Genomic DNA, 14,921 nt, shown 5'->3' with positions numbered 1-14,921 from the left:
TTCTTTCCTTAAAGGATATTGTTTTAATCTAACAGGTTGAGCTCCAGGCTTAAGATCTATTATCACAGGTAGGGCATTTTTGGCCCTTCCAGGCTGCTCAGTGTCCCAAACCCCAGGATATACTTGATCTTTTATGCTTTCTCTTATTCTGTTTTTCTCTTGTTGAGGGCTCATTAATGCAAGACTTAAAACCTCAACCAACTGTTCCTCCCTTACTCTGAATTCTACTTTCCTCTTATTAAATTTAATTTCAGCTCCCAATGCTTCCAACAAATCCCTCCCCAGCAATGACTTTGGGGCATTTGGCATCTATAAAAATTTATGTAAGCCCCAAGTTTTACCATATTTATATTTAAGTGGTTTAAAAAATATGCCTTCTCAGTTTGACCTGTAGCCCCTACCACAGAAACACAGCTCTCATCCAGAGGCAGCAGTGCTTGATTTAAGACTGAAAAGGTTGCTCCTGTGTCAACTAGGAATTCCAGTTTATTTTCTTGTTCCCCTAGCTTCATTATAACCAGAGGATCTGCTAGGGTATTTATAGTCTCCTCCGCTCCTCCCTAATCATCCTCTTCTAGTTGTGCCTGTATTCTGTTTTTCTTGTTCCTCTCTGGACATTCTCTTTTCCAGTGTCCCTTCTTTCTGCAAATCGCACACTGATCCTTTTCCAACTGCACTCTATTAGTCCCTTTAGTCTCCTTACTTTCCTGCAACGCTGCTACCAACATTCTCTTCTCTTTTCTCCTACTTTCTTCTTCCCTGTTAGAAAATACTCTCCATGCTACATCCAAAAGTGCCTCTAAATCCCTTCCCTGCGGGGGTGACAACTTTTGCAGCTTCTTTCTGATATCACTAGCAGATTGGCCAATAAATAGGGATACCAGTTGTTGTATCCCTACTTCTGATCTGGGGTCAAGAGAGGTGTTTTTCCTCATGACTTCCCTCAGCTTATCTAAGAATTCTGAGGGTAATTCACCAGGTCCTTGTCTGACTGAGTATAACACAGACCAGTTATTGCTTTCAGAATGGCTTTTTCTATTCCCCTGGTATTCCTCCAATCTAGTCCTTTGCAGGGCATTGTTTGTATTCCATTCTGGATTTTGGAGTGGAAATACATCTCCAATGTTTGCCCCCCCTCCCCGGGTTTGAATTCTTTCTGTTGCAAGCTCCAATCCGTGTTTTTCAATTCATTGTTTCTCTGTTTCAGTCATTTGTTCTAATAATAACTGGATATCCTCTGTCCCAGTCTGGATTGTGCTGCCTAACCATGAATCGAAAATGTGTAGCCGTCCCTGTGGGATCGTTACGATAATTTTTAGCCTTTTCTCCCCCAACTATCCAAATCATGACTTGTAAAAGGCACCTTAATCCAGACTGGGTCCCCCTCAGGCCCTACTGCTTGTCGCAGGGGGGCTTGAATGAGTACCTGGGAAGCCGGGGCATTTGCTTGCTGTCCTCGGGTCCTTCTTGCCACTGGGCTTCCCTGAGCATAGCTCTGGGAACTTACTCCAGTATCACTATCTGAATTGCTGCCACTCCCAAAACCTCCGACATTATTTTCCGAACTCTCTGTCACTACCTCTTGCAATTTTCCTGGAGATTGATAAAATTCAGGCAGGTCTTTTATTTCCTCAAGTTTAAGACACCTCTGCCCTATACTACACGCAGAGCAACACCTTTTCAACTTTGTCTGCCTCTTATTCTTGGCCTTGTTTTCTTTTTCAAGGGCCAAAACCATTGGATCTGAGGGAGCTCTAACACCACAGTCCCTTTGAAACTCCGGATGCTCTCGGAGATAGAAAAACATATCAGCATATATTGTCTCATCCCATTTCTTTTCTCTTCTTAAAAACAACATCAATTGCAGTAAAGTATCATACTCCAGACTCCCATTTACAGGCCATTTCTCTCCACCATCTAATTTATATAATGGCCACCACCGGGTACAAAATTTAATTAGAGTCTTTTGATTTGTGGACCCTCCTGGGGGGCCTCCAATTTCCCCCCAGTGGGCGAGTATACAACCAAGTGGACTATGTCTTGGGATCTCACTACTTTGTCTCCCTCCCATTTTACACAATACAACACAGTACTTTCTTTTTACAGCACACAGAACACAAAACAAATACAAATACAACTACAACAATAATGACCGGTCCTTAGCACACAGTTATTGGCCACACACACTCAGTCACATATTCAAAACCTCTAGTACTTTATGTTCTTTAGGGACCCTCTTGGCCCCTCACACACTTAAACGATACTTATAATTCCCTTTGGGACCCCCCTGGTCCCACACTACAAACAATGTTCATGATACATAAACAATGCTTATAGTTACCTTTGGGACCCGCCTGGTCCCAACCCAAGAGCTCTTTTACCTAGGGGTGCAATAAATGCCTCTCTCCCGCGCAGGGCGTCCCCTCGCGACTTACGGAGCTACCCCTTTCATAGAAGCATACCTTCTCTGTGCTGGCAATCTTGTCTGTCCCTGCAGCGATCTGATGAGCAGCGGAGCTCTCCTCGAGAATTTCTCGGCGGGCCCTGAGAGGTCCGGCTCCTCAGCAGGTCCTGCAGCCAAACAGAGTCGTCCTGCCGCGGTCGCCAAATTGACTTAGAGAATGACACACAAGAGACTCAGTAAGTTTCTTGTATTATGCTTCTATTCTGGCACCTGGCACAGGTAGAATCATTTCAAAAGACCTGTGTGTCTTCAGAGAGTTTTGGGCAAGCTTTTATACAAAAAGTTATCTGTCTATAATGACAGGGGTCCAGATGCTTCCTATCTATACAAAGCTTATCTATCCAGATGCTTCCTATCTATACAAAGCTTATCTATCTAAAAGAGCAGAAGTACACATATCATGTAGGTGTCCTTTATCTTATACAAAAGATCATCTTGTCCAAGACTAACAGAAGTAAATCACTGAAAAATCCTGCTATTCCTTATCTATCCAAAGGCTGTCTGCCAACCCCTCTCCCCCTCCCTGCATTCCAGCATTTCAGCTAACAAGCAGAAAATTCTTATCAACTCTGTTATTCTGTTAATGAGACTTTTCTGTTCATCAGGGGGAGGGGGACGTTGTGATTGTGTGGACCTCTGTGCAGCTGTAGGGGTCTGTGGTGTGTGTGGGGGTGGTCGTGGGCTAGGGCAGAGGTGTGCAGCGTCGCTGGGCATCGTCTGTGCTGTTCTGGGAGGGGTCTGTGCGGTTGCGGGGCCGCGGGTGGGGTTGGGGTGGGGGGCTCGGTGGGGTTCCTTGTGCTGCTGAATCCCCCTGCTCGGGGCAGCTGCAGGCACCCATTCCTCCCACTCTCCCTTACCCTCCCTGCTCGCTGCTGCCTTGTGGGGGCTGCTGTGGCCAGCAGGGGTCGTGGGCAGCGTGGGGGCTGGGGTGCAGCAGAGGCTTCTCTGGGGGGGGCTCTGGGGGGTTGGAGCCTTTTTGCTGGCAGCTGCTGTGCTAAAGGGCAGTGCCTGGGCTGTGAGCCAGGCTCAGGGGGGAGCCCAGGCTATGCCCTGACTGTACCCAGGCTGTGCCCAGGCAGTGCCCAGGTTATGCTTTGGCAGTGCCCAGGTTATGCTTTGGCTGTGCTCAGGCTATTCCCTGGCTGTGTCCTGGTTCCTGATGTCAGTGATGAGGCAGATGATGCTTTTCAGACCACTCCTTATACCTCACCCCACACCCCAGGGCAGGAGTCACCTGAGCTCTCACTCCCTCTCTGTGCCCCCCTTCATCAGTTGCTGCGTGAGGGGGCTGCAGGGTCCCTCCCCACCCCTCCTCTGTAAGCCTCTCCCTTGGCTTGAGCCCTCCAGCTGATCCCAGCCTTTAGCCTCGGGGCCCTTCCATTCTTGTGCTCCTGCTTCCAGCCCAGGTCCCTTCGAGGCTTCCTCAGTTACCACATTTATTTTCCCCTCCCAGGGCCACAGGACAGCAAAGACTCCAGGGACAGGGATGGGCTGGGAATGAGGGAATGGCCTGGGGATGGTCAGGCAGGTGTTAGGCCTTGTCCCCCACCAAAGGGGAAGGGATCCAGTGCCCAGCTGGAAGCTGTGTGTGCAGGAAGTGCCAGAACCTGGGAGCACTGCAGGGGACCAAAGGAGTGAATTGTGCTGCAGCTCTGCATGTGGCAGCTGGGAGATGAGCAGCAGCCCCTGGGCACTGTGCCCTCCCATCCAACCTCATCTTCACTTTGGGGATGTGGGGTGGCAGCTCCAGGAAAACTGCAGAGAGAAAAGGGCAGGGAGAGAAGGCAACAAAAAACCCTTCCAGCTGAGGCTCTTTATGCTGCATGTGTGTGTGGATGGTGCTGGAGCTGCACCTGCTTTGTGTGTCTGTGGGCAGTGTGGTAGCTGGCAGCTGCCAGGCGGCTGCTGTGCTGAAGGGCAGCAGCTGGGCTGAGGGCCAGGCGCGGGGGGGAGCTGTGGGCAGGCTGTGTGCTGGGTGCCGTGGGGGTTTGAGGCGTGGGTGCTATGCTGACCCTGAGCTTGGGAGTGCCTGGGGCTGGTGTCAGCTGTGGGGTGGTTTGGCTGTGCTGGGGGTGGTGGCATCCAAGGCCTCTGTGCTCTGCAATCTCTTGAGGCACAAAGATTCCCTGGGGGGTTGCAGAGTGATTCTCAGTTTCTCTGCAGGCCTCCTGAGCACAGAAAGGCTCAGGGCAGGAGGAGCTTCTGCTGATGGTTGTTTTGTTCAGCCTTGGGTGTTGGATCCGTGTCTTGGCTCAGTTTGGTCCTTTCTCTTGTGGCCAAGTTGAGGTCCCTTTGGTTTTGGCAGCTGAGCACAGCTTGAGGCTTTTGCTGCAATGGTTTTTGTGCTGGCAGCATTGTGTGCTGCCAGCTGGAGTGCTGTGTGCAGCTCTGATGCCCCCAAGAGGGGCAGGAGGTTGAGCTGTTGGAGGGGGTACATAGGAGGCCATGGGGGTAGTGGGAGGGCTGTGGCAGCTCCCCTGTGGGGGTTGGCTGTGAGAGTTGTGTCTGTTGAGGTTGTGGAGAGAGGTTGGAGCAGCCTTGTAGCTGCTGGGGGCTGCAGGAGAGCTGGGGAGGGACTTTTGTGAGGGGCTGGGAGTGATGGTCTGAGGGGGAGTGGACTGAAGGTTGAGGAGGGCAGATTTGGAGTGGGGCTTGGGAGGCAATAGTTTGGAGTGGGGGTGGTGAGAGCCTGGAGCAGGTTGGGCAGGGAGGTGCTGGCTGCCCCCTCCCTGGAGGTGCTGAGGGTGAGGTTGGATGAGGGCTTGAGCAGCCTGGTGTGGTGGAAGGTGTCTGTGGGCATGGCAGGGGGTTGGAGCTGTCTGCTCTTTGGGGTCCCCTCCAGGGCAAAGCATTCTCTGAGTGTTTCAATTTGGACACTTAGCAGAAGTGCAATGAAGGGAACTTGAAATAAGCAAAGTTGTGAAACTGGCTCTGAGCCTGGGGGCTGGGTGTGAGCTTATTTGGTGGTTCTTAGCTTGGGAGCTGCATCTGAGCTTGGGATCTGGGTCTGCATTGGGATCTGGCTGCAGGCCTGGGGGCTGGCTCCGAGCTTAGTGGCTGATTCTTGAGCTTGCTGTCTGCATCTGAGCTTTGGGTCTGCTTCTGCACTTCTGATCTGGGTGTGAGCTTGGGGCTGGGCCTGAGCTTGGGAGCTACTTCTGAATGTGGCATCTGGGTCTGAGCTTGAGGGCTTGGTCGGAGCTTTGGAGCTGCTTCTGAACATGGGAGCTGGGTCTGAACTTGGGAAATGGTTCTGAGCTTATCTACTGGTTCTTGAGCTTGGGATCTGGTTCTGCACTTTTGATCTCTCTCTGAGCTTAGGGGCTGGCTCTGCATATTTGATCTGAATCTGAGCTTGGGAGCTGGTTCTGCACTTCTGGGTTTGAGCTTGGGAGCTGGTTCTAGAGCTTGTGGTCTGGCTCTGACATTATTTGCTTGTTCTTTAGCTTGGTAGCTGCATCTGAGCTTGGGATCTGGTTCTGCACTTCTGATCTGCTTGTGAGCTTGGGGGCTGGCTGTGAACTTTGGAGGTGGGTCTGAGCTTGGGTGCTGCTTCTGAGCGATTTTCTTGAGGTTGGTAGCTGTGTCTGAGCTTGGGATCTGGGTCTGCATTTTGATCTGAGTCTGAGCTTGGAGGCTGGATTGGATCTTGATGGCTGCTTCTGACCTGGCTTGATGGCCACACCCAAAGAGTGGCTGTCAATGGCTCCATGTCCCAGTGGAGGCCAGTGACAAGCGGAGTCCCTCAGGGATCAGTCCTGGGACCTGTCTTATTCAACATCTTTGTGGGGGACATGGACAGTGGCATTATTGGGGAAATTCTGTCAGTTCAAAGCCCATGCTAAGGGAAGAAAACAAAAGAATTAGTTTCATATCTCATTAGCTGAAGGTCAGCCAAGCACAGAGAGAGAAGCAGTTGTCCAGGCAGATGGAGTCAGCATCCCTGGATGTGTTCAAGAGGGGATTGGATGTGGCACTCGGTGCCATGGTCTAGTCATGAGGTCTTGGGTGATAGGTTGGACTTGATGATCTCTGAGGTCTCTTCCAACCTTGCTGATACTGTGATTCTGTGACTGAAACAGACAGACTGACTGAGAAAAACAGACTGAGACTCAAACTAAACTAAAACTAAAATTTAAAGTTGCATTCTCACTGACCTACCGATCTGTGTAGCCTAAACCGGTCACATATTGGCTGTTAGGCATTGCCTGATACCCCTGTGTCATCCTGGTTTAAAACATCCTTGCTGGATAGTAGTCTAAGGCTGATTTGCCTCACTGTGTCAGTGACTGCAGTGACTTCTCCTCCAGTGAACTCTCAGCCACCCTCCCAGTCCAGGCAGACTTGAAGCTCTCTCTGCTTTCCTCCTCTCCCTGAGATCCTCTGGCAGTGTCCTCAGTCCTGCTGTGCTGTGCAGAGGAGCTGCTCCTGGCCAGAGCTGTCTCCTGCAGTGCTGCCTGCTTGCCAGCAGCTCCCTCCAGCCCAGGAGCCTGGCCTGGCTCAGCAACAGAGGACCAGCCCAAGGCATTTAAAGGAGCCCTCTGGTGGCCTTGTTGGCAAGTTCATGAACCTCAGAGACTGAGAAGCAGTACCCGAGTACCCCCAGGTCCCTCTCTGCCTGGCCGCTCTCCAGCCACTCTGACCCCAGCCTGTAGCACTGCATGGGGTTGCTGTGGCCAATGTGCAGATATATATTGGATGTAAGGTATTGCCTGATACCCCTGTGTCATCCTGGTTTCAAACATCCTTGCTGGATAGTAGTCTAAGGCTGTGACTGGAATCTCAGGAGTAATGTGATCTACTGTATTCTGATTGTCCCTTGGTACTCCGCTCTGGTGAGGCCACAGCTCAAGTGTGGTGTCCAGTTTTGGGCACCTCAATCCAAGAGAGATGTGGAGATGCTGGAGCCAGTGCAGAGGAGGGCAGGGAAGCTGGGGAACGGCCTGGAGAATAAATTCTGATGAAGACTGACTGATGGAGGCTGAGAGAAGACCTCGTGGCTCTCTACAGGTGCCTGAAAGGACATTGTGGAGAGGCACTGATGTTGGTCTCTTCTCACAGGTAATTAGCAGTAGAACAAGAGGGAACAGCCTCAAGCTGCAACAGGGGAGGCTTGGAGTGGACAGTATGAAATATTTTTTGTCACTGAAAGAGTGATCAGGGAATGGAATGTGCTACCCAGGGAGGTGATGGAGTCCCCAGTCCTGGATGTATTTAAAGGTGGTTTGGATGTGGTGCTTGGAGATTCGATTCATGAGTGACCCTTGCAGAGTAGGGTTCTGGATGGGACTTGGTGATCCTGAGAGTCTTTTGCAACCTGAATGTTTCTGTGAGTCTGTGACACTTCTACCAATTTCTAAGACTGTTAGTGATTCTATTTGCTGTTTTTAGCCAGTAGTTTATTGTCCCTGTGCTGGTAGATGGCATCTTACATATGCCTCACTTGCTGAAACTTCATCTTCTGTTCACTCTGCTAGGGCTGTTCTTGGAGGGGTTTGCACTTCAGAGGCTGTGTAGACTTAATTTGTCCTCTGAAATCTGTTTGTGCATTCATCCCAGCTATTGAAGGAAAGAGTTGAAGGCATGGGACAGTGTAGGAGAGGCTGCAGTAAGGATGGCCAAGGGCTCTGGCAAGGCTGAGAGGCCCAACAGGACCAAGACCTTTGTCCCCTTGGCTCTGGCAGTTGCCTCTGCCACCAAGGCCTGTGAGGAGAAACTTTGCTTTGAGGCTTTGAGGTTTTTCTAGTCCAAGGGCAGTGGTCAGGGCTTGGCCTTTCTGCTTCCTAGAACAAAGGCAATTTTTCCTCCCCTGTACTTTGCCTTTGTCTCCCTGCAATCCTGGCCTCTAACAAGCTGCTCTGATGAGTCCCTGGGGAGCCTTTGTCAGTAACAAGCCTCAGTGAGGCCAATCAGTGCTTCAAGGTACTTTGGAGTTTTCTTCTGACTTGGACTTCTTGAGAGGCTTCTTGACAGTACCTTGGCAGAGTCTCCTGGCAGTACCTGAGGATGATGTAATCAGCCCCAAATACTCCATGAGGCTCATTAAATACTGCTGAACCTCTAATTATTGCCATGGTTTCTGCAGCTGATTGGAGAGGTTTTTATTGCACAAAGCATCTGATAAAAATTATTTTTAAAGGTACATTTAATTCCTTTTTCAGCAGGAGTTGTCTCTTTGCAAGCAAACCACAGCAAAACCTGACAAGGTCCTACCCTGGTTGCTGCTCATCCTCACTCCCCACTGCACCCAGCAGAGCCCAGAGCCATAGGTGAGGGACAGGATCTGACTTGCCAGGGGCTGGGGGTCAGGGCTTGGCCCTTTGGATCAATGAAACCCCTCCAGGTTTCCTCAGCAGCAGAGCCACCTTGAGCTGCTTGTCCTGGCCTGTTAACACTGCCTCAGTTCTCTGCTCTCACCACAGCCTGGTGATGCTTCAGTGCCTCCAGTGATGCTTCCCTTGCATCCACTGTCTCCTTCTGCTCTAACCAGACCCTGGGGACCCTTTCCCAGTATGCTTCACTGGGACCCATTAAGAGTAGAAGAAACTTCAGAGTTTGAATCTGACTTTGACTTGTGGAGAGGTTTCATCAGCTTCCTCTCAGTCCCTGAGGTTCATGGACTCGGCACCAAAGCCAGCAGAGGGCTCCTTTAAATGCCTTGGGCTGGTCCTGAGCTGCTGAGCCAGGGCAGGCTCCTGGGCTGGAAGGTGCTGCTGGGAAGCAGGCATCACTGCAGAGAGACAGCTCTGGCCAGGAGCAGCTCCTCTGCACAGCACAGCAGGGCTGAGGACACTGCCAGAGGATCTCAGGGAGATGAAGATGGCAGAGAGTGATTCAAGGTGGTCAGGACTGGGAGGATGCTGAGAGCTCACTGGAGGAGAAGTCACTGCAGTCACTGACATGGTGAGGCTGTGGGTGCAGGGTGGTTCAGGTGCAGTTCCAGGCAGCATCTCCTAAATCTGGCACAGCCACAGCTGTTGCTGGCTGTGGGGAGAAGCTGTGTGTGGCAGGAGCCACTCCTGGCAGTGCAGAGCAGGGCAGGGTGGGGCAGGGTCCTTCTGCTCTGGAGAGGCTGCTGTGTGGGTCAGGGCTGCTCACAGCTGCAGCTCAGCACCAGGGAACTTCCAAAGAGATGTTTCAAGGACAAGGTCCAAGTAGAGTGTGCTCTAAAGAGAGAAGAGTTCCTGAGTCTGTGTTTGCAGTTTCCTTTTCTGAGGACAAGGGAAAGTGGGGAAAGAAAGAGAAGTAACAAAGGACCATTCAAGTTGGAAAAAGTCCATGAAAGTGGGGAAGTGCTTCTTGGAGTGGTCAGGAGGTCTGCTGGGAGCCTCTTAAAGAGCCTTCAGCCTCTGCCTGTGGACAGCAGCAGCAGCACCCTGGCTGCACTCATCAGGATGCTCCCAGCCAGTGCCCTGTAAACAAGCAGGTTTCTGCAGGTGAGTGCACAGGGGCTGGGATGGGCTCTGTGACCAGGGCAAGTCCATCACCCAGCACACTCCTGCCAGGGTGAGAACCTCCAGGCAGCAGGGATCTGATCAGGGAAGGAAACTGAACCCAGCAATGTTGTGGGAGGGAGCATTCAGACATCTCCATCTGATCCCCTCCAGGCCAGACCCTTCCTCAGAGCACAGACCTTGGCCTCTTCTTCCCGCCAGAAAAGCCTCTGCCCTCAGGGTCGTGGGCTCCAAGGTGTGAAGCATCTCCTCTGCAGCCAGAGCTCCAGCAGAGGCAGAGCTGCAACAGGAGAGGAAATGCCATTGGATGTTGCAATGAGCCCTGAGTGTGCTGGGCTGGAAGTGTGGTGCTGAGACCTTGAGAGAGGCTGAGACACTGAGTGGTCTGTGGGGGAATTCGTCTTCTCTCAGCAGGGTCTGGTGGCTTTTCAGGGGGACATGGGAGTGTGATCTCCTCCAGCTCAGCAGGGCACAAGCCCAGAGAAGTGGGGAAGTGGCAGCATGGCCAGAGCAGCTCCCCTCACTCTGCTCTGAGCCACAGGCAGCCGCTTGTCTTGCAGGGTTCTGCTCTCTCTGTTCCCCCTGAGGGCAGCAGAAATGCTGTGTGTGAGAACTTGTGACAGCCATGACCACTCTGGGGGTGAGATGTGGACAGCTGGAGTACAAAAGCCTAAAACATTCAGGAACTGCCTTTTTCTACCCTCTCTCCTTAGCACTGGGAGATGCTGAGAAGCCTTTCTGCTTTGGGACTCTTTCCTCTGAAAGTGGACACCAGACCTTGCTGCTGCCTCCACCACTCCCCTGCTGCAGAGCAGGACTGACTCAGCAGCAGGAAGCAGGCAGAGTCTCTGCTCTTCCTTGCATGCTCAGTCAGCACAAATGAGTCCAGCAACAGAGCTGGAGGGAGGTGTCCTCCAAAAGAAAACTTAAGTCTCTGGATCAGGGGCTGAGAAATGGCTTTGGTTGTGCTCCATTGACTTGTGACTGCCTTTGCCTTTTGGCTACTGCACTGTGCACAAAGGGCACAAATGCCCAACAGCAGCTCCATCACCCACTTCCTCCTCCTGCCATTCCCAGGCACAAGGCAGCTGCAGCTCCTGCACTTCTGCCTCTTCCTGGCCATCTACCTGGCTGCCCTGCTGGGCAATGGCCTCATCATCACCACCATAGCCTGGGACCACCACCTCCACACCCCCATGTACTTCTTCCTCCTCAACCTCGCCCTCACTGACCTGGGCTGCATCTCCACCACTGTGCCCAAGTCCATGGCCAATTCCCTGAGGGACACCAGGGACATCTCCTATGCAGGATGTGCTGCTCAGCTATTTATGTTTTTCTTTTTCATTTCAGCAGAGTATTTTCTCCTCACAACCATGTCCTATGATCGCTACGTTGCCATCTGCAGACCCCTGCACTATGAGACCCTCCTGGGCAGCAGAGTTTGTGTCTGCCTCACAGCAGCTGCCTGGGCCTGTGGGTCTCTCAATGCTCTGCTTCACACAGCCAATACATTTTCCCTGCCCCTCTGCCAGGGAAATGCTGTGGACCAGTTCTTCTGTGAAATCCCCCAGATCCTCAAGCTCTCCTGTTCCACATCCTACCTCAGGGAACTTTGGCTTCTTGTAGCCAGTGCCTATTTATTCTTTGTCTGTTTTGTGTTCATTGTGGTGTCCTATGTGCACATCTTCAGGGCAGTGCTGAGGATCCCCTCTCAGCAGGGACGCCACAAAGCCTTTGCCACCTGCCTCCCTCACCTAGCTGTGGTCTCACTTTTTCTTGGCCCTGGCACCTTTGCCTACTTGAAGCCCTCTTCCATCTCTTCCCCATCCTTGGATCTGGTGGTGTCAGTTTTGTACTCAGTGGTGCCTCCAGCAGTCAACCCTCTCATCTACAGCCTGAGGAACCAGGAGCTTAAGGCTGCCCTGAGCAAACTGATCCCTGGATGCTTTCAGAAGCAATAAACTCTTTGTCTTCTCCTGCAGAGCAGTTCTGATGCCACTCAGTGCAGGCCCAGCCTGGCTGCTTGAGCTCTGGCTGCTGCTGGTATTTCCCTTGTAAGAATGTGGTTCCCTTGTGTCATGGTTTGGAGCTGGCACTTTAGCCTAGTTTCTAATTGCAAAGCCAGAGCAGAAACTTTCTGGAGATCTTTGAGTGACAGGTAAATGTAGTTGGGGATTTGCCACAGCAGAATACTAACAGCTGTGTCTCTGTTCATTCCATTGGTTGCTGCACAGACTCTTCACTCTCACGTTCACTTCTTTGCTCTGTGTCTCTGCTGTGCACTGCTGCCTTGTCTCTTTCCTGACCTTCTGCTGGTTCATTTTGTCTGCAAAGATAGAGGGAAGGGAAAGGGGTGAAGGAGTTTGTGAGCAGCCCCTCTGGGCCACGCAGGGGGGTTTGGAACAATTCAAGGGGGTACTTGTATTGCTTTGAATTGTAAATCTCTGTCAAAAGATTTTGTACATCTTCATGGCATTTTATACTTCTGGAGTTTTGCTCACCCTTTGTAAATAGAACTTTCATTTTGCTTCCAACTTCTGAGGTTGTTGGGTTTGGGTTGTTGGTTTTTTTCGGTAATTTACCCCAGTTAGCTGAGGGTAATCTCAGCCAACCACACCACAGAAATATCATCATTCAAGACCATATCTGATTCAGTCTTGGCCTGTCTGCTGTGACCCAGAGGCTGCAGACATGAGGAGCTGTGCTCCCTGTGTGTTCAACACAATAAAGGACCCTGCAGGAAGTTGTTTCTCTGAGTTCCCTCCTCTAAGGCTTCTGTGGAGCTTCAGGGCAGTGCCTGTGTGCAGAGGTGGAGGGGCAGAGTCCCAGCACAGCAGCAGCGACAGGGAGCCCCAGAGCTTTGGCTGTCCTCAGCTGCTCTTTCTTCCCTTCCACCCTCTCTCACTGAGCCTCTGTGCTGGGGCAAGACCTGAGTGCTCTGGCAGCTTGGGCACCTTGGGATCCCTCAGCCATCTGGCGCCCAGCAGCTCCCAGGGCCAGGCACCGGCCTCCCCCTCCGGCCGCCCCTGGGGCCGGGGGTGGCTCGGACTCGGCGCCCCCAACGTGTCGTCCCGTTCCCCCCCCCCCCTGCACCGCTGAACATTCGCTGCAGCCGAGGGCTTGCCGCTCGACGCCTACCCCACCCGCCCCGCCCCCCGCTGCCGCCCGGCGCTGCCCCGGCCACTGCGCCCCGCCTCTCATCGCTCCCCCCACCCGGCAACCGGCCGCCGGGCACGGCAAGTCCCAGGGCAGGGAACAGGTGCTGCTGGGACCCCGTGCTGGCTGCCGGCTTCCCGGGGCTGCCCCTGGCACGGACAGGTCGCCCCCCCGCCCCGGCAAATGTTCACCGAACCGGCTGCCGGCTGCCTTCGAGCACCCCCCGCCCCCTGCCACTATCGTCCCCCCCGCCCGCCGCCTCCGGCGACGCTTCTCCCCGCACCGCCTCCACTGCCTCGCCCCACCGCCGGCGAACGAGTCGGCGGATCCATACCGTCCCGAGAGCCCGAGGCGGTGGGACCCAGTGCGGGTCCGGCCGCGGCCGGGACCCCGTGCCGGTCACCGGCTTCCCGGGACGGCCCCGGAACGGCCGCGGTCACCGGCCTGGTGACGTTCACAGAAGCGGCTGCCAGCTGACTTCAAGCCCCCACCCCCTCCGCCTCCGCTGCCGCTTCTCCCCGCACCCCCTCCACTGCCTTCCCCCACCGCCGGCGAACGAGTCGGCGGATCCATACTGTCCCCAGAGCCCGAGGCGCTGGGACCCAGTGCGGGTCCGGTCGCCTCCCGGGTGAAGTTCACCAAAGCTGCTGCCGCCTGTCTTTGCCCCCCCCCCCCCCCCCCGGGCTCTCCCTCAGCCGGGAGGTAGACGTGCTCTCCCTCGGCGAGTAGATGTGCTCTCCCTCGGCGAGTAGATGTGCTCTCCCTCAGCCGGCAGGTAGACGTGCTCTCCCTCGGCGAGTAGACGTGCTCTCCCTCGGTGAGTGGACGTGCTCTCCGCGGAGATCGCGGTTGTCACCAAGGGGTCGCTGTTGCGCTCTGCCTCCGCCTACGTCATCGTACAAGCCGGCGTGATTTCTGCGACCTGCCGCTGGGCGGAGGTCGGCTGGTTGTGCGCTCGCGGAGCTGACGGCCCTCCAGTTCCGTATATGAGGGAACGAGTGACGCCGAGCACTCCCAGGGCAGCGCTGCCGAGCGGCTGCTCCAAGCCACCCGCCAGGCGGCTGGGCAGGGGTCCGTCTGGCTTCTCGGTGGCTTTCCCCCGGGTCAGAGAGGGGACCTGCGGGGCCGAGCAAAGGTGCGGCGGTTTGGAGCGGCCGCTGGCGCACCCTCAGCACTGTTGGACGGGTTTCGCTCGTCCGTGAGCCGGAGCCCAGCCCGGGCTCGGCAACGAAAGAGGGGAAAAGAAACAAAGTTGACGAGTGGCTGGCGCCGGCCACTGCCGAAGTGTGGAACCCCCCAACCCGAAGCGAAGTTTGCCCGGTGGGGCACGGGGGCAGAGAAAGCCGGGGAGACGTGGTGCCGGTGTCGGTCCCACCAAGAATGGAAAGCAAGCCCGTCCAGGCACGGCGAGAGAGAGCCCGGTGAGGGGCAGAGAGCGTTCCCAGCACTGGACCCTCTTCACGGGGGTTCCCCCCATGGCCAAAGCCGCAGCCCGCGGGGGCACGGCATCTAAGGGAAAAGCCAGCGGCGGTGACTGGCCACTCGTATGCTATGGAGCCTGGCATGGGGGGAGGAGGGCAAGCCGGTGCCCCAGCACGGCTTCCTCCTGGCTCCAGAGGGGCGCCCCGTGATGGAGATGTAACTCGGTGCAGCTTGAGGGAAAATGCAAGCCCACATTTCGGGGAGGCAGAGGTGCCCTGTGAGCCGGTGCGGCCCGGTGCAGCTTGCCCCCCCCGTCTCTGGAGGGCGCCCCGTTTGCTCCTCCGGCGTTAAAGCTGGAGCCCAGGGACTCACCTGAATGGGAAAAACAGCCCGTGCAGTGCGGGCTGTGTGCAACCAAGTTGGGG

At 54.3% G+C, this 14,921-nt stretch overlaps 1 protein-coding gene across 1 annotated transcript; it reads left to right on the top strand.

Moving 5' to 3' along the window:
* Positions 1-10,946: 10,946 nt before the first annotated feature.
* On the top strand, positions 10,947-11,879 carry LOC137459681 (olfactory receptor 14A16-like). The gene has a single exon (XM_068170452.1). It carries the CDS (start codon positions 10,947-10,949, stop codon positions 11,877-11,879), a length of 933 nt encoding a protein of 310 aa, XP_068026553.1.
* Positions 11,880-14,921: the final 3,042 nt, after the last annotated feature.

The sequence above is a fragment of the Melanerpes formicivorus genome, unplaced genomic scaffold (genome assembly GCF_026170545.1).
Source record: "Melanerpes formicivorus ecotype bairdi unplaced genomic scaffold, bMelFor1.0.p_v2 SCAF_389, whole genome shotgun sequence".
Lineage (NCBI taxonomy): Eukaryota > Metazoa > Chordata > Aves > Piciformes > Picidae > Melanerpes > Melanerpes formicivorus.
The sequence above is the reverse complement of the archived record's forward strand: the minus strand, read 5'-3'. Positions and strand labels throughout refer to the sequence as shown.

Coding starts and splice junctions, on each gene's coding strand:
- LOC137459681 (XM_068170452.1), top strand. CDS start 10,947: ATGCCCAACAGCAGCTCCATCACCCACTTCCTCCTCCTGCCATTCCCA.